The sequence below is a fragment of the Acipenser ruthenus genome, chromosome 58 (assembly GCF_902713425.1).
Source record: "Acipenser ruthenus chromosome 58, fAciRut3.2 maternal haplotype, whole genome shotgun sequence".
Taxonomy (NCBI): Eukaryota; Metazoa; Chordata; class Actinopteri; order Acipenseriformes; family Acipenseridae; genus Acipenser; species Acipenser ruthenus.
This window is the reverse complement of record NC_081246.1, coordinates 2,587,633-2,606,970: the sequence shown is the minus strand read 5'-3', so window position 1 is coordinate 2,606,970 and position 19,338 is coordinate 2,587,633. Positions and strand designations below refer to the sequence as shown.

Genomic DNA, 19,338 nt, shown 5'->3' with positions numbered 1-19,338 from the left:
GAAGAACTCAAGTTGTTTTGTGTGTGTGTGTTTTTGTGTCCCCTATGTTGTTACAACTGTAAGGTGTGTGTATTGTTTTTATATATTTTTTTACATCCTGACCACTTTTTTACACTATTAAATTACAGTCGGGCTACAGTTGCTTTTTCCAAGATGGGTTCACATGTTACCTTCAGAAGAACTTCAGAACTACATTTCTCATCACCACCATCATACATACACCAGCAGGAGGATGATGGGAAATGTATTTCTGAAGTTCTTTTACTGAAGTGAACATGTTAAGCCATCTTGGAAACAGAGCACAGTGTAGATTGCAATTTAATAATACTGTAACAAAAGTGGTCAGGATATCAAAAAAGTCAAATAAAACAATAAACACACCTTACTTAAACAGTTGTAGTAGCAACATATGAGAACATGCAACACACACACACAACAAATTGAGTTCCCCTTTTAAAAGACAAGATTTGATAAAAGCACAGTATGATAAAACAATGAAAGCACAATATGTTTCTTACCTACATTCAATCCTCTTTTTACTTTCTGCAGCTCCAGTCAAAGATGTTGAAGATCCTCTTCTTGGTGTCCTTGGAGCTGCTGGCTGCTTCCCACATCCAGTCTGTAAAGAGTTCCTCTTCGGGTGGTTCTGATGCTGGTGTTCAGAAGACCTGTGCCCGCCTCTTCCACCCGGAGACTGGGGAGCAGCTGGAGCTGCCGTCCCTCCCAGAGAAGAAGAAGAAGCTGCTGGGGGGAGCTGCTGCTGGGAGTGAAGGAGCCTTCAGCTTCAGCTCCTTCACTGTGATGGACGGGTGTCTGCTCTCTCTGTGGGTTGCAGGTTCCCAAGAATGGGGCCTGGAGTCTCGCTCCTTCCCGAGTGGGGCTTACCTCAACCAGCTGCCTGGTGCTGGGGTCTCCCTGACCAGCTACCAGTGCACCTGCGACCAGGAGAACAAAGTCATGGCCATCTTCAGGGACTTCAAAAAGAGGCACATTGCAGGTGTAAAGGAAAATGGTGAAGGTAAATTCTGCACTAACAAAATACGTGAAAGACATATAAATACAAAAGGACCATGCAAAGAATGTAACACTTTTATATTCGCTCCTGATAAGAGGATAATGCAAGTGTGTAGAAATGAAGGTGTCAAGATTTCAAACACAAATATGTATAAGAGTAAGAAACAATTCAGAATTGTGGATTGTATAAGTAAGAAAAAAAACCATAGCTCCCCAAACTGTATCTACAAACCCAGCAAAACAAACCACTTGATGTATATCATTGTAGCCTGTGATAACAACAAGCTGCCTGTACATTTTAATGGATCAGACTCCAGCCCTCCTCCATTTGGAATTACTGAAAGAATTTAAACTCTAGTGTGAAGAACCAGCTCTCTCCGCACTTAGGAAACCAAGACAAGCAACCTGCTGTTAATTTCCTCTTGTGTGGCAGGAAACTAACAGGAAAGGGCAACATTTAGAAAGAGAAACACAAGATTAAAGGGGAACTCTAGTTGTTTTTGTGTGTGTGTGTCTGTGTGTGTGTGTTACATGTTCCCATATGTTGCTGCAACTGTTTTGACACCCTGACCACTTTTTTTCACAATTAAATCGCAGTCTTTCCAAGATGGCTTCACCTGTACCTTTGAGAAGAACTTTAGAACTACATTTCACATCATCCTCTTGCTCACATATGTATGATTGGAGGGGGTGGGGAGAGATGGGAAATGTAGTTTTGATAGAATGTGCAGTCATCTTGGAAACAGCACAATGCAATTTAATAGTGTCAAAAAAAGTTGTCAGGATGTGAAAAAATAAAAACGATACACACTTTACTTAAAGAGTTGTAGCAACACAGCAGAACATGCAAAACAAGTTGAGTTCCCCTTTAAAGCACTCCACAATACAAGTTGCTATTGAAGCTCATACAGGTATACAGTTAGTTGTAGGGGGAGACCCCTGGCGCGTGGGATTTACCCCCAGACTATTTCTTTCTGTTTCGTCCCAGCTTTGTGTTACGTCCGTGACTGATGTTTTATGTGGACCTTGTTTTTTATGTTTTTATTTTTTTCTCCGAGCCAGTGACCGACAGGAGGGGGTTGCCTTAGTGTGCTGTGGATTTTTGATTTTTTTCTGTTCTGTTTTTTGCATTCCCTAGTGTTGATTTTAGTCTAGCGATCTCTTTTTATACCGTGTTTTTAGTACCCTGAACGGGAGAGTATAATTATCATGCGGTTACTAAGGCCCTTGTCTTATTAAAAACAAAGTGGCGTAGTCGTCAGCTACATAGGTATTATCGTCAAGGTTATCTCAGGTCACCCACCTGTGACATCAACAGTGCTACGTTTCCAAGATGCTTTCAAACGTACCCTTCAGAAGAACTTCAGAACTACCCTTCAGAACTACATTTCCACTTAATCCTACTGCTCACGTATGTATGATGGGGGTGATGGGAAATGTAGTTCTGAAGTTCCTCTGAAAGAACGCCACCTTGGAAACGAGAGCACTGTAGACTGCAAATTAAGTGGTCAGAATGTCAATAATAAAAACCACACACACACACACCTTAATTACAATTATAGCAACACATGGGAACATGTAACACAAAAAATCAACTTGACTTCCCCTTTACCTTCATACCAGTTGTGTAAACTTCCAACAAAGGACAAAATCATACAGTGACAAAGTGAAGAGAAATAGTCTCCATCTTGTCTTGACAAGAGACGTGATTATTTGAATGAATGTGTGATGAATGTATCCTCTTTGATCATTCTTTTCCTGATGTTGAGATATTGAGAATGGAAATGCAAGACATTGTTTCTCTTGTTTCTAATCCCTGCTGTTTTAACTCAATAAAAGCTTCTGCTGCATCAAACACTTGACATGACTCTGTTTTTAATCTATATAACTCTAACATACACTTAGGAGGATTTGACATTGACTACAATACATTTTGTTTTATAAATACACGTCTATTGCATCATTCCAGTTCCATGTAACACATTTTTTTTTTGGTTCCTGGGTAGTAAGTGTTATTTCCTAATTGCTTATGCCTCAAAAGTATAGAAAATGGTTATTATTCCCCACAAACTTTGCTTTTGTGACCAGGACAGTGAAATTTACCTATTTTCCAGAACATTCCAGATAGATTCAGTGCTGAGTAAACTTTGAGTAACTTCTAGAACTTTCTAGAACTTTCCAGTAATATAAATAGTAGTATAAATACAGGGGCCTTAAGCCCACTAGTTCAGTTTAGTTCCAGCTGCCTAAGTGGATACATATCTGCATTTTTCTGAGATGGCATCAAGAGGCTGCAAGCATCCGGCAGACGCATTTTGCTATGTCTGCGGCCAATTTATCAAGACAAGAGCGAAAAAGTACTCCGTGGAAGCATCTGCTAAGATGTGTGAGGCCTACAAGGCATATTTCGGCATGCCTGTTGGGGATCAAGACAAACCCTGGGCACCTCATTTCACCTGCGAGCACTGCAAAAAAACTCTGGAAGGTAAGATGGACAATTGTTGCTCGGAATTTTCTCTCTCAGGAGAGAGGCAAGGCCCAGAGATCTTTTTTCCTCTCATTGGCACTGTGATGCTTCCGTAGAGATCCATTTCTTTACTCATACCTCTTGGTATATCCTTCTAATCATTATCTGTTTGTTAATATCACTACTGTATGTCTAATTCATTTTTATTAAAATGTATAAAATATATTGTTAGTACATGTATATGTGCAGACATCACTTGGATCATGGAATGGGAATCACAAGCTGTCACAAACAAGTTCCTTGTGACAAACTCCACTAGTCGACCTGTCAGCTTTGAACTGCCACGGCGAGAGCGGTCCCTGCTAAACAAGCTCAAGACAGGCCAAGACCCCTGTGCAGCCAACCAGCAGCACTGAGGCCTCAGTGCAAACCCCTTGTGCACTTGTGGAGAGACACAAACGATGTTGCACATCATCGAGGAGTGCCCCCTTTACAAACTAAGAGGTGGATTCATAACTTTGAACTCAGCAAAACAGAAGGCTATTACTTGGCTTTGTGGATCTGCAGTTGCTAAATAAATAAAGTACATGTTACAAAAATATAAAAGGATTAATATTGTTAAATGCTTAATAATGCAATACTACAAATTCCTGCCTTTCCATACCCTAATGCAGCGGTGGCCAACCCTGGAACTGGAGAGCCTCAGGGATTCCTGTCCAAAGTTACCATTTCTTCCAGCTACTTAGCAGTTAGTGATTTAGAAATACCTATAAACCCATCTCTACCATATAATTTATATCAATACAACTTTATAATCTGTAGTATTTTATACTTCCCCTGCTTTATTCCAGTGCACTTGTATATTATCCTGATGTAGCTATCCTTGACACTGTTATCTGCTCTAATGAACTGCCCTGATACTGAATCATGTGGGCTGTGTTTTGTATCTGCTTTTATTAGGACTGAAGTCATTGTATTTTGTATCTTGATCTTACATTGTAATGTGATTCTTGAGAAATTGGATTTTCTGCTAAGAAATAAATAATAATATCACTTTGAACTGCAAATTTATGACCCCCTCCCACCATCCTCCCATCCCCCTCATTTTTAGATGGCCAGGCGTCCTGTTTCATGTGGTTAGCTAAGTAGTTTTGAACATGCTGTGAGAATGAAGGAGATAGACTCACATTTGGGTTTTGTGGTTTGGAGTCTGTTCATTTTGCAGGAAGCTAGTCAAGAGGAAGGTGGTCTATTGTTAAGTTGTGCACACAGCCATGCGTCAATGAAGCTAGCAGGCTGCAAAACTGACTACATGGAAACTTTCTCGTGGTTTGAAATGTTCTGTTTGATGAAGACATCACATTATATTTTACAACACATTATTATAATTATTAGTAGATATCTTTACCAGTGTGAATTACAGTTATCTTACAAATACATATTTTAAGAAATCACAATAGTGATCCAGACGACTTACAACATTATCCATCCATCCATTATCATAACCACTTATTCCTTCAGTGTGGGGCTGTGGGAGGAAACTGGAGTACCCGGAGAAAACCTACAATGCGAACACATTGGGGAGAACATGCAAACTCCACACAGACAGACCCCTGAGGCCGGAATCGAACCCAGGACCCTGGAGCTGTGCCGCCCCTAAGAAGAAATAATAAAAACAAAACTCACCTTCAAGGAAAAAAATCAAATAAATAAAAAGAAAATTTGAAACCACAAACCACAAGAAAGTGTATTTCTATCACAACTGTAATTCACTCTGGTACAGATATCTGCTAAAAAATAATAATAATAATATAATGTGTTGTAAAATATAATGTGAAGTCTTCATCAAAAAGAACATTTGAAACCACAAGAAAGTTTTTTCAGCTAGCTTCATTGACGCATGGCTCTGTGCACAACTTAACAAGAGACCACCTTCCTCTTGACTAGTTAAGTGCAAAATGAACAGGTTCTAAACCACAAAACCAGAATGTGAGGCTATTGCCTTCATTCTCACAGCATGTTCAAAACTATTGAGCTAACCACATGAAACAGAACGTCTGGCCAACAGAAAACAAAGGTAAAGAAATAAATAATATCAACTGTATTTTGGCACACATATAGTCTAAAAAAATGTTTTAGGTGAAGTTTTTTTTTCACATTTGGAGAAAAAAGTATTTAATAAATGATATAGATTGGAACTATATTAAAGAAGAAGTGTACAGTATATAGATTAATATATTATACAAGTATAAGAAGTGTACAGTATATAGATTAATATATTATACAAGTCTAAGAAGTGTACAGTATATAGATTAATATATTATACATAAGAAGTATAAGAAGAATAAGAAAACCACACAACTTTTGCAACTCTCCTCCCACTCAACTCTAATGAATAAAAACCACGTGATCCCCCTCCCACACACACACAGTGTCAGTATATATTATCTGTACAGCTTGTCTTGTATCACAAACTTCATTGAGCGCAGGAACTACTTTCTCTACCTGAAGTGTGACTGAAGTGAACCTCCACTTGAACCCGTGTTGAACAAGACGCCTCTGCACTGAGTAAGTACAGTACACTGAGACTGAGTGTTTAATTTAAAACACTTGTCACACTTTAAAAAAAAAAAAAAAAGTCACTGCGTTTATGATTTTAAATGTGTTTAGGAATTGAACACCTTGAGTTGTGGTTTATGGTTAAACATACGCGTTTATAATAGGGCTGATGTTTAACATATACAGTATAAACTAAAGCAAAAATGGCACAGCTTAAACACATAACGTTTAACAATTATTTACAGTTCCAAATGACTAAACACCAGTGTTACCTAATGACGTATAAACACTGTTTGGGAATAGAGCACTTCTATTTTACTAGACACACATCACGCCATTTACATATAAAACGTGTCACACGTTCTGTGGCTTTACAATGTAGTTTTAATAAAGACTGGTGAATGAATTGATTAAAGCGCGCCTACTTTTAAAGGGAAGTTTACTCTAGTATTAAATGTATTTAAGTTTGCGATATAACGTTAGTGTCTCAATTGATTTACCTACAAAAATACAAATAAATTACATTTAGCATGGACCTAAAAATCGCTAGATTTTCAGTTGGCTCTGGAATATTTTTACAGAAACCTAGTCCTGGGCGAATCATCCATTTCGTTTTGCCCCAGATAGTTTTTTTTTTTTTTTTCCAGCAGTTGTCCGCTTTCTTTACAGGGCATCAAGGCCTCCTTTAAAATTTCAAACCCACTCACTGGCAGGGTTTACATGCAAGTTGGAGTCGTGGCAAATTTCATGCTTTAAGTGTTAAATTTAAAGTGGTGCTGCTGAATTACAATAGCTGTGTTACATAGACAAGCCCTTACCAGTTTTGTCCAGATGGGCTTGCTGTATGGAGTCGGGACCGTGTTGCTATCAATGCTCTACGGTTGTCATGTGAATTACAGTCTATTCTGATATGGGTCTCCTCTATTTCATATATTTACCAGCTCCAGTCAAAGATGTTGAAGATCCTCTTCTTGGTGTCCTTGGCGCTGCTGGCTGCTTCCCACATCCAGTCTGTAAAGAGTTCCTCTTCGGGTGGTTCTGATGCTGGTGTCCAGAAGTCCTGTGCCCGCCTCTTCCACCCGGAGACTGGGGAGCAGCTGGAGCTGCCGTCCCTCCCAGAGAAGAAGAAGCAGCTGCTGGGGGGAGCAGCTGCTGGGAGTGAAGGAGCCTTCAGCTTCAGCTCCTTCACTGTGATGGACGGGTGTCTGCTCTCTCTGTGGGTTGCAGGTTCCCAAGAATGGGGCCTGGAGTCTCGCTCCTTCCCGAGTGGGGCTTACCTCAACCAGCTGCCTGGTGCTGGGGTCTCCCTGACCAGCTACCAGTGCACCTGCGACCAGGAGAAAAACCAAGTCACGGCCAATTACAAAGATTTTAAAAACAGGCACATTGCAGGTAAAAATGAAAAGGGTAGTGATGAATTCTGCTCAGAGCAAATAAAAAACAGAAAAATAACTGTAAAAGGAGGATGCAAACGAATAAACACTTTCATATTTGCTAATGAGCAGGATGTAAAAGCAGTATGTAGAGATCAAGGTGTCAAAATTCCAAATAAAAAATTATATAAGAGCAAGAAAAAATTCAAAATTGTGGATTGTAAAAATGAGGACCAAAACCGTAGACCCCCAAACTGTACCTACAAAGCCCAAAATGCAAACCGCTTGATGTATATCATTGTAGCCTGTGATAACAACAAGCTGCCTGTACATTTTGAGGGATCAGACTCCAGTCCTCCTCAATTTGGAATCACTGGAAGAGTTTAAACTCTAGTGTGAAGAACCAGCTCTCTCCGCACTGCTTATTGCTTTAGGAAACAAAGACAAGTAGCCTGCTGTTAAATTCCTCTTGTGTGGCAGGACGAGAATGGGAAAATGCAACTTTTAGAAAAAAGAGAAGAGAAATACGAGATTAAACGGAACTCAAGATGTTTTCTTTTGTGTGTTACATGTCCCCATATGTTGCTACAACTGTTTAAGTAAGGTGTGTGTATTGTTTTTATTATTTCATTTTTATGACATCCTGACCAGCTTTTTTTTCAACACTGTTAAATTGCAGTCTACAGTGCTCTGTTCCCAAGATGGCTTCACACATGAACCCCCTGAAGAACTTCAGAACTACATTTCATATCACCTCCAGCTTATACATTTTTGTATGATGGGGGGTGATGGGAAATGCAGTTCTTCTGAAGTGTACATGTGTGAAGTCATTTCAGAAACAGAGCACAGTGCAATTTAATAGTGTAAACAAAGTAGTCAGGATGTACAAAATTAAAAACACACACCTCACTTAAACAGTTGCAGCAACACATCAGAACAGGTAATACAAAGACAGCTTGAGTTCCCTTTTAAAATGACTCCACATAGAATTAATACTGAACTGTACTGATGAGCAAGCAGGTTGCTATTGAAGCTCATACAGGTATACAGTTATTTGTAGGTGCACATTTATGCATACAGGCATGAATCCTTGTTTTTGAATATAGGGCCCCATGTGCTTATAGAATCAGCACTGTATCACTCCAGTAATGCCACAACTCTGTGAGATGAGCATCCACAGCACCCCTAGTGGGCATTTTAATAGTGCACCTCACTGTCCTGTGCAGCTGAGATAAATTCACATTATTAACACATATGCACTTTAAAGGGTAAATCAAGTTTTTTGTTGTCTGTTACATATTCCCATATGTTGATATAACTGTTTAAGTAAGCTGTGTGTATTGTTTTTATTATTTATTTGGAATCCTGAGCACTTTTTTACACTATTAAATTGCAGTCAACAGTGCTCCGTTTCCAAGATGGCTTCACATGCACCCTTCAGAAAAACTTCAGAACTACATTTCCCCATAATCCTGCTTCTCACGTATGGATGATGGGGGTGATGGGAAATGTAGTTCTTCTGAAGGGTACATGTGAAGCCATCTTGGAAACAGAAGAGCACTGTAGACTGCAATTTAATCATGTTAAAAAGAGGTCAGAATGTCAAAAAATAAAACACACACACCTTAAAGAGTTGTAGCAACATATGGGAAACACCAAAAAACAACTTGAGTCCCCCTTTAACTTGCAACTAATGACGAAGACCCACAGTGACAAAGTGAAGAGAAATAGTCTCCATCTTGTCTTGACCAGAGACGTGATTATTTGAATGAATGTGTGATGAATTGACCCTCTTTGATCATTCCTTTCCTGATGTTGAGATATTGAGAATGGAAATGCAAGAAGTTGTTTCTCTTGTAATCCCTGCTGTTTTAACGCAATAAAAGCTTCTGCTGCATCAAACACTTGCCATGACTGTGTTTTTAATCTATATAACTCTAGCATACACTTAGGAGGATTTGACATTGAATACAATACATTTTGTTTTATAAATACACGTCTGTTGCATCATTCCAGTTATTTTGGTCACTGATTGATATTCAGTTGAATAATCATTGCTGGAATAACTACCTCGCTAAGAGGTTTTGAACATGCTGTGAGAAAGAAGGAGATAGACACAGCCATGCATCAATGGAGGTAGCAGGCTGAAAAACTCGGCATACATGAAAACTTTCTTGTGGTTTCAAATGTTCTGTTTGATGAAGACGTCTCATTATGTTTTACAACACATGATATTATTATTATTTCTAAGCAGATTTCTTTACCAGAGTGAATTACAGTTGTCATCCAAATACATATTTTAAAAAAAATCACAATAGTGATCCAGATGACTTAAACATTATCCAGCCATCCATTATCATAACCACTTATTCCTTCAGTGTGGGAGGAAACTGGAGTACCCGGAGAAAACCCACTCGAACACGGGGAGGACATGCAAACCCCACACAGACCCACCCCTAGGCCAGAATTGAACCCATGACCCTGGAGCTGTGAAGCAGCAGCGCTAACCACCACACCACCATGCCGCCCTTGAACATTATCTTTACATGAAGTTACCTTTATGTCTTTTTTATTCTTTACATACAATTACCCGTTTATACAGATGGGTTTTTACTGGAGCAACACAGGAGTCCACTGTCCTAAGCAGTTCTCTATACTGCTTGTATTAGAAATAGTTTGGAGCCTGTTTCAATCTGTAAGACACATCAAAACTGTAAAAAGGAAATCAATTTGTTTTTTTTGTGTGTGTTAACAGAAACAGAGCACCATTGACTGCAATTTAATACTGTAAAAAAGTGGTCAAGACGTGTATATACAGCTCTGGAAAAAATTAAGAGACCACTGCAAAATTATCAGTTTCTCTGGTTTTACTATTTATAGGTATGTGTCTGGGAAAAATGAACATTTTTGTTTTATTCTATAAACTACTGACAACATTTCTCCCAAATTCCAAATAAAAATATTGTCATTTAGAGTATTTATTTGCAGAAAATGACAACTGGTCAAAATAACAAAAAAGATGTAGTGTTGTCAGACCTTGAATAATGCAAAGAAAATAAGTTCATATTCATTTTTAAACAACACAATACTAATGTTTTAACTTAGGAAGAGTTCAGAAATCAATACTTGGTGGAATAACCCTGATTTTCAAGCACAGCTTTCATGCGTCTTGGCATGCTCTCCACCAGTCTTTCACATTGATGTTGGGTGACTTTATGCCACTCCTGGCACAAAAATTTCTGTCTTGATTCATGCCAAAGCTGCCCGATTCCAGCCTTGCTGCAGCACCCCCAGATCATCACCGATCCTCCATCACATTTCACAGTGGGTGCGAGACACTGTGGCTTGTCCAGGTCTCCGTCTAACCATTAGACGATCAGGTGTTGGGCAAAGCTGAAAATTGGACTCATCTGGGGGTGCTTCAGCAAGGCTGGAATCGGGCAGATTTGTCTTTGTGAAGGACGCATGAATCAAGCCAAGTACAAGGTTGTCCTGGAAGAAAACTTGCTTTCTTCTGCTCTGACTATGTTCCCAAACTCTGAGGATTGGTTTTTCCAGCAGGACAATGCTCCATGTCACACAGCCAGGTCAATCAAGGTGTGGATGGAGGACCACCAGATCAAGACCCTGTCATGGCCAGCCCAATCTCCAGACCTGAACCCCATTGAAAACCTCTGGAATGTGATCAAGAGGAAGATGGATGGTCTCAAGCCATCAAACAAAGCCGAGCTGCTTGAATTTTTGCGCCAGGAGTGGCATAAAGTCACCCAACATCAATGTGAAAGACTGGTGGAGAGCATGCCAAGACGCATGAAAGCTGTGCTTGAAAATCAGGGTTATTCCACCAAATATTGATTTCTGAACTCTTCCTAAGTTAAAACATTAGTATTGTGTTGTTTAAAAATGAATATGAACTTATTTTCTTTGCATTATTCAAGGTCTGACAACACTGCATCTTTTTTGTTATTTTGACCAGTTGTCATTTTCTGCAAATAAATACTCTAAATGACAATATTTTTATTTGGAATTTGGGAGAAATGTTGTCAGTAGTTTATAGAATAAAACAAAAATGTTCATTTTACCCAAACACATACCTATAAATAGTAAAACCAGAGAAACTGATAATTTTGCAGTGGTCTCTTAATTTTTTCCAGAGCTGTATATATATATATATATATATATATATATATATATATATATATATATATATATATATATATATATATACACAGTGGCTCTCAAAAGTATTCACCCCCTTGGACTTTTCCACATTTTATTGTGTTACATCATGGAATCAAAATGGATTTAATTAGGAGTTTTTGCCACTGATCAACACAAAAAAGTCCATAATGTCAAAGTGAAAAATAAAATCTACAAATTGTTCTAAATTAATTACAAATATAAAACAGAAAATAATTGATTGCATAAATATTCACCCCTTTTGCTATGACACACCAAAATAAGCTCTGGTGCAACCAATTGTCTTTAGAAGTCACATAATTAGTTGAATGGAGTCCATCTGTGTGCAATTAAGGTGTTTCACATGATTTCAGGTTAAATACACCTGTCTCTGGGAGGTCCCACAGTTGGTTGGTACATTTCCTAACAAAAACTACATCATGAAGACAAAGGAACATTCAAAGCAAATCCGGAATAAGGTTCTTCAAAACCAGCAATCAGGGGTAGGATATAAGAACATTTCCAAGGCTTTGAATATCCCCTAGAGCACAGGGCAGCAGTGTGGAGTAGTGGTTAGGGCTCTGGACTCTTGACCGGAGGGTCATGGGTTCAATCCCCGGCAAGGCCCCCATTTAGGAGAAAGGCAAGACCCCGCTTAGGAGAGAGGCAAGGCCCATGCTTAGGAGAGAGGCAAGGCCCGCTTAGGAGAGGCAAGGCCCATGCTTAGGAGAGAGGCAAGGCCCCGCTTAGGGCAGCAGTATGGAGTAGTGGTTAGGGCTCTGGACTCTTGACCGGAGGCCCCCATTTAGGAGAGAGGCAAGACCCCGCTTAGGAGAGAGGCAAGGCCCTGCTTAGGAGAGAGGCAAGGCCCCACTTAGGGCAGCAGTGTGGAGTAGTGGTTAGGGCTAGGGACTCTTGACCGGAGGGTCGTGGGTTCAATCCCTGGCAAGGCCCCCATTTAGAAGAGAGGCAAGACCCCACTTAGGAGAGAGGCAAGGCCCCGCTTAGGGCAGCAGTGTGGAGTAGTGGTTAGGGCTCTGGACTCTTGACTGGAGGGTAGTGGGTTCAATCCCAGGTGGGGGACACTGCTGCTGTACCATTGAGCAAGGTACTTTACCTAGATTGCTCCAGTAAAAACCCAACTGTATAAATGGGCAATTGTATGGGTTAAAATAATGGGATATCTTGTAACAATTGTAAGTCGCCCTGGATAAGGGCGTCTGCTAAGAAATAAATAATAATAAAAAGTCCAAGGGGGGTGAATACTTTTGAGAGCCACTGTATATATAAATACACACACCTTACTTCAACACTTGTTGCAACATATGGGATTCTGATCTTGAACACAAAGGGCAGCAGTGTGGAGCACTGGTTAGGGGGGCTCTGGACTCCTGACCTTGAGTGGGGGTTCAATCCCAGTTAGGATTGATACAGACAGAGCTAGCTACTGTAGATAGAACCTTGAGCAAGCAGGCAGGAACACCTCTTATATTGCTCTAGTAAAAATCCAACTGTATAAAAAGGTAATTTTGGTGGAGAGCAACACACACACACACACACACACACACACACACACACACACACACACACACACATTTACAGAGGGCAATTTAGAGTGTCCAATCAACCTGAACAGCATGTCTTTGGACTGTGGGAGGAAATCGGAGTACCCGGAGAAAACCCAGAATCAAATCCCCTGAGGCCAGAATCAAATCCAGGACCCTGGAGCTGTGCCGCCCCGAAGGAAAAACAATAAAAAAAACTCACCTTCAAGAAAAAAATCACATAAAGAAAATTAGAAACCAAAAACCACAAGAAAGTGTATTTGTATAAAAACTCTAACACTGGTAAAGAAATCTGCTAAGAAATAATGTGCTGTAAAATATAATGTGACATCTTCATCAAAAAGAACATTTGAAACCACAAGAAAGTTTCCATGTAGTCAGTTTTGCAGCCTGCTAGCTTCATTGATGCATGGCTGTGTGCAGAACTTAACAAAGGACCACCTTCTTCTTGACTAGCTACGTGCAAGATGAACAGGCTCCAAACCACAAAAGCAGGCGGTGTGTCTTTATATACAGATACAGAAGAGCGACCTTCAACTGTCACTCTATGCTGGCGCACCATTTGAGGTCGCTCTATTACTGTTATTCGAGGAACATGTAACACACAAAAAACAGCAAGTGGAGTTTCCTTTTAAATATATCTGATGTATAAACATAATCATGACATAAGAAAACTAAATGCAGTTTTTTGTGCAGTTTTAAAAATCAATAGGATTTGTTTTCGCTGGATCACTGAAAAGAAACATGAAATGTTCATTGCTTACAGTGCAATCACATTGTAATTGTATTCTGATATGGGTCTCCTCTATTTCATATATTTACCAGCTCCAGTCAAAGATGTTGAAGATCCTCTTCTTGGTGTCCTTGGTGCTGCAGGCTGCTTCCCACATCCAGTCTGTAAAGAGTTCCTCTTCGGGTGGTTCTGATGCTGGTGTCCAGAAGCCCTGTGCCCGCCTCTTCCACCCGGAGACTGGGGAGCAGCTGGAGCTGCCGTCCCTCCCAGAGAAGAGAAGCAGCTGAGGGGAGCTGCTGCTGGGAGTGAAGGAACCTTCAGCTTCAGCTCCTTCACTGTGATGGACGGGTGTCTGCTCTCTCTGTGGGTTACAGGTTCCCAAGAATGAGGCCAGGAGTCTCGCTCCTTCCCGAGTGGGGCTTACCTCAACCAGCTCCCTGGTGCTGGGGTCTCCCTGACCAGCTGCCAGTGCACCTGCGACCAGGAGAAAAACCAAGTCACAGCCAATTACAAAGATTTTAAAAACAGGCACATTGCAGGTAAAAATAAAAAAAAGGTAGTAATGAATTCTGCACACGGGAAATACACAATAGGAATTTAAAATTAAATGGAAAATGCAAATTAATAAACACTTTCATATTTGCTTCTGAAGGTGAGGTAATCAAGGTGTGTAACAGCGAAGGTGTCAATGTGCACGATAATGTGTATAACAGCAAAAAAACCTTCAAAATTGTTGAATGCAGGGAGACAAAATATAACAATACACCGTCCAACTGTTCTTATGAAACAAACAATATTATACCAGTTCATATCTATTTAGGGTGTGTGGGTAGAAATGATAGGAAGAACCCTGTGCATTATGATGGTGCTGAATGCTGACCTCCAGCCTTCAGACTCACAGAGAGAGTTTAAATTCTACTCAGCAAAATGCTGTGATACACGCTTCAACAGCACCCCCTTGTGGGCATTATTCATTTGTCGTCCCCCTCCCTCTTCCCTCATAGAGGAGCTGTTCATCCTAGATTAGAAATAGTTGTATTATCATCTTGTACAGGAATAGTGATATTTGTATGAATTTGTGGTAATTGATTATCTTTGGTAATTCCTTTCCTGTTGTTGTGAATGGAAATGCAATAAGAACACATTCCTTTCCACTGTAACCCGTTTCTATTTTAATGCAATAAAAGCTTTTACTGCTGAAAGCAACACTTGATGTGACTCTCTCTCTCTGTGTCTGTGTGTGTGTGTCTGTATGTGTGTGTGTGTGTCTGTGTGTGTCTGTCTGCGTGAATCTCTGTGTCTGTGTCTGTCTGTCTGTATGTGTGTGTATCTGTGATTAATTTGTGCATGAGTGTATGTGTTTGTATATGTGTGTGTATATGTGTGTATGTGTGTGTGTGTGTGTGTATAGTTCTGTATAGTTTTTAAATAATCCATCCACCCATTATCATAACCAGTTAATCCTTTTATTAGTTTGCAGTAAACCGGAGCCTAACGAGGCAGAAACAGGGCAATGCATGACGGGACTACAGACTAGACGGGACGCCAGTCCATTGCAGGGCACCACACCCACACAAACACACAAACAGACCCAAACACACTCCCAGACCCCCACACCCACACCCACACCCAGATCCCCCCCAGACACACAACCAGACCCCCCCAAACACACTCCCAGACCCTCCCCCCATACACACAGACCCCCCCACCCAGACACACACCCAGACCCCCCCACACACACTAAGACCCCCCCAAACACACACCCAGACCCCCCACACACACACTCAGACCCCTACAGACACACACACACACTCAAAGACTCCCCCCCCACACACCCCAAAACACACACACACCCAGACCCACACACACTCCCAGACGCCCCCCCACACACATACCCCCCTCCAGACACACACCCAGACCCCCCCAACACAGACACACACACCCAGACATCACCAGACACACACCCAGACCCCTCTAGACACACACCCAGACCCCCCCAACACAGACACACACACCCCTCCAGACACACACCCAGACCCCTCCAGACACACACACACACACACACAGACCCATATCAACACATACACCCAGATCAACACACACACACAGGACAATTTAGTGTGACCAATCAATCTGAACAACATGTCTTTGGACTGTGGGAGGAAACCGGAGTACCCGGAGAAAACCCACAATGCGAACACACTGGGGAGAACATGCAAACTCCACACAGACAGACCCGTGATGCTGGAATCGAACCCAGGACCCTGGAGCTGTGAGGCAGCAGTGCTAACCACCACACCACCGTGCCGCCTCTTAAAATGTTCAGCTTCCGCCAATATTCCGCCTGCTTCGTTGAACAACTTTCATATCGAGGGTAGCTGTGATCTTGCACATGTGCATTACAGAAGTTGTGGCAAATGTTGAAAAAAAGCAGAAGTTGTGGTAAATGTTGAAATGAAATATGTTGTTATTTACTTTAACAGATCATTTCACCTATTACATAAGACAGTGTTTGATAAGCCGTCACAGTGGGGGGTACAGATAGTGAGAAGAAAAACATCCATTTAAAAGCAACTATCCATCTTAAACCTTCAAACAGAGCTTTTTAATTAGTTTAAACATTTGGAGATTGAGTAGAAAATTGAACAAAAGGAACCTGTTATAAATGTTCCAACTTTTTATAAAATACACTTTTTTTAAAGTCAAATTAAACGAATGAGCAGTTCAATGAAGTACTACGGTACACTGTAAAAAGAAAAGGTTCTTTGAGGGTTCCTCAAGAAATCTTAAGGTTCTCTACTGGTTTTTGTTTTCCTCAGTAAAGATTATTTTGGGATCCTCTTGTTCATCGCTCTACTAAAATATTGCAAAGGGGCTCATTTTAGAAAACTTCAGCATCAAGTCAGTTTGTAAATTGCGGTTTATAATATCGTTTTAAAAACTCCAATTTTCAATACACGTTTAGCCAACATCATGACAAAAAAAGGAAGTGCAATAAGAAATATAGAACCCCTGTAAAAAAAGTTCTTAGAATCACCTAAAAAGGTTTCTCCACAGTGGCAAAGCCACAAACCCTCAAAAGGTTCTAGCTAGAGCCTTTACTTTTTAGAAAGCACTGTGTCCAAAATACTGTACAGAAATATTTGCAGCTGTAACTAAATCGTATGCTAATTATGTAGACTTTTTATAATGTAGCACATTTAAAGTTAGTCTGCTTCCTTTGTTTTACGTACAATCTTAAGTGAACACGTGTTAATAACAGGGGAGACCGGGGCTGGTTGTCACACTTTTTACTCATTCTTATATTTCTCTGGCCCCACATATCACATGCCGCTGTTTTCAATTCCACATGAAAGAATAATATCTCATGTACAAATGGAAATGGTTTAGATCTTCACTTCTCACTTCAATATGAATTTATAAATGGATTAACAGACAGTGTGCACTTGTGACATTCAGCCCCGTCACAGGGTTGGTTGTTACATGATATGGGGTTGTTTGTCACAATTATATCTATTGCCTTTTTAACAAACAATAACACAACAATATTTTGTTTTTGAACACAATATTAATATTTATTTCATTGAACATTTTTGTAACCACTTTATTCTTTTACAGGGTCGCGGTGAGCCGGAGCTAAACCCGGCAGACACTGTGCGTAAGGCAGGATTACACCCTGGACAGGACGCCTGTACATCGCAGGGAACCACACACTCACCCAGCGGGCAATTTAGAGTGAGCAATCAACCAGTCTTTGAAGTGTGGGAGGAAACCGGAGTACCCAGAGAAAACACACAATGCGAACACATTGGGGAGAACATGTAAACTCCACACAGACCCCTAGCCGGATTTAAACCTATGACCCTGTGTGGCAATGCGCCCCGCCCCTGTGTGCATTTGTGTGTTATGTGTTATATGTTGTATGTTGCGTGCATGTGTAAATGTTGGTGTATAGATTGGTACACGGGATATAAACGGGTCTGTGTTTCACGTGTATTTAAAAAGTGTAGATTTGTATTTAGGCACGAGGAGGGCACAAATCACTTCACGTGCTGGTTAGATGTAATATGTAAGCACGGGGTTGCACAGAATTAATTCACGTGCTGGGATTCAAGTGAATAATTAGTAATTGAATCCCAGCACAATAGTATATATAGACGCACATTTCTTGCAGTCGGGGTTGGGTGTTCGAGAGTGGAGAACGGGTGAGAGAGAGAAGGAGAAACATAAAATAAGATCGTAAATATAAGTGTTTGTACTCACCGTGTTTGTTTGTCTCCGTGCACCGTTTGTCTGTGTAGTCCGTTTTGTTTGTCTATTTATTTTGGCGTGAAGTGCCGTGTCCTGTTTTTGTGCTGTTTTCAAACCTTTTATTTGTTAATAAACGCTGAGTGGAGCCATTGCACTCAGCTCATCATCACCACCGTCTCTGTCTGTGTTTGAATTCCTTTCTGGTCTGACGCAACCCACTCTGGCCGTCTTTGTGACACGTGGTGTCATCGTGGGGTAATAGCGCCTCCAAGCGTCAGACCAGGAGAGGGGGTTTTGTGAAAAAAAAAAAAAAAAAAATAGTAAAGCGAGGATGGGAAGAAAGAGCTGCAGGAAGCAGCAGAAGCAGCAGCAGCAACAACAGCTGCAGCCCTCATCCTGCATGCCGGGCTGGGAGGAGGACAGCCACAACGGGGCAGTAGCCACCCCTCTACCCCCACTGCCACCGGGTTCCCCACCGTCCCGGGAAATATGGGACTGGCTGGTGCACCCCGAGGGGAACTTCGCCAGTGACCTCCCCTGGGTTATTCACGCCCTGCAGATGCGAGATGGGAAACGATGGGAGGACTGGGAGCAACAGCACAACCCGGCATCCGTTCGTGACCTCACCATGGTGGTGCTGGGTTACCTAGCTGCAGACATGGGAGGGATGCCTTCCAGTGAGCAAGAGGGAGAGGAGCAGTCGCTGCCCTCTCCAGTACCTGAGCGGGAGGAGCCTGAGCGTCCACAGCCCAAGTGGGAGGAGCCTGAGCATCCACAGCCCAAGCGGGAGGAGCCTGAGCGTCCTACGCCTGAGCGGGAGGAGCCCGAACGTCCTACGCCTGAGCGGGAGGAGCCCGAACGTCCTACGCCTGAGTGGGAGGAGCCCGAACGTCCTACGCCTGAGTGGGAGGAGCCCGAACGTCCTACGCCTGAGTGGGAGGAGCCCGAACGTCCTACGCCTGAGTGGGGGGAGTCCGAACGTCCTACGCCTGAGTGGGGGGAGCCCGAACGTCCTACGCCTGAATGGGGGGAGCCCGAACGTCCACAGCCCAAGAGGGGGGAGTCGGTGCGTCCACAGCCCAAAAGGGAGGAGTCGGTGCGTCAACAGCCCAAAGAGAGGAACGTCGGGGCTTCCATAACCCTAGGAACCAAGCTGCCAGCAGTGGGAGAATGCCTGCTGGTCCCACCTCCACCAGC

General features: G+C 41.7%; 2 protein-coding genes across 2 annotated transcripts; both read left to right on the top strand.

Annotated features, from left to right (window-relative positions):
• The first annotated feature begins 526 nt into the window (after positions 1-526).
• LOC131724969 (uncharacterized) lies at positions 527-2,411 on the top strand. Its single transcript, XM_059018151.1, has one exon. It carries the CDS (start codon positions 562-564, stop codon positions 1,363-1,365), a length of 804 nt encoding a protein of 267 aa, XP_058874134.1. The 5' UTR covers positions 527-561; the 3' UTR covers positions 1,366-2,411.
• Positions 2,412-5,966: 3,555 nt separating this feature from the next.
• Positions 5,967-9,274, top strand: LOC117967207 (uncharacterized). The gene is made up of 2 exons (XM_059018150.1): positions 5,967-6,049; positions 6,982-9,274. Exon 2 carries the CDS (start codon positions 6,994-6,996, stop codon positions 7,798-7,800), a length of 807 nt encoding a protein of 268 aa, XP_058874133.1. The 5' UTR covers positions 5,967-6,049; positions 6,982-6,993; the 3' UTR covers positions 7,801-9,274.
• The last annotated feature ends 10,064 nt before the right edge of the window (positions 9,275-19,338 follow it).

Excerpts from the sequence above, each read along its gene's own strand:
- LOC117967207 (XM_059018150.1), top strand. The coding sequence starts at position 6,994 with ATGTTGAAGATCCTCTTCTTGGTGTCCTTGGCGCTGCTGGCTGCTTCC.
- LOC131724969 (XM_059018151.1), top strand. The coding sequence starts at position 562 with ATGTTGAAGATCCTCTTCTTGGTGTCCTTGGAGCTGCTGGCTGCTTCC.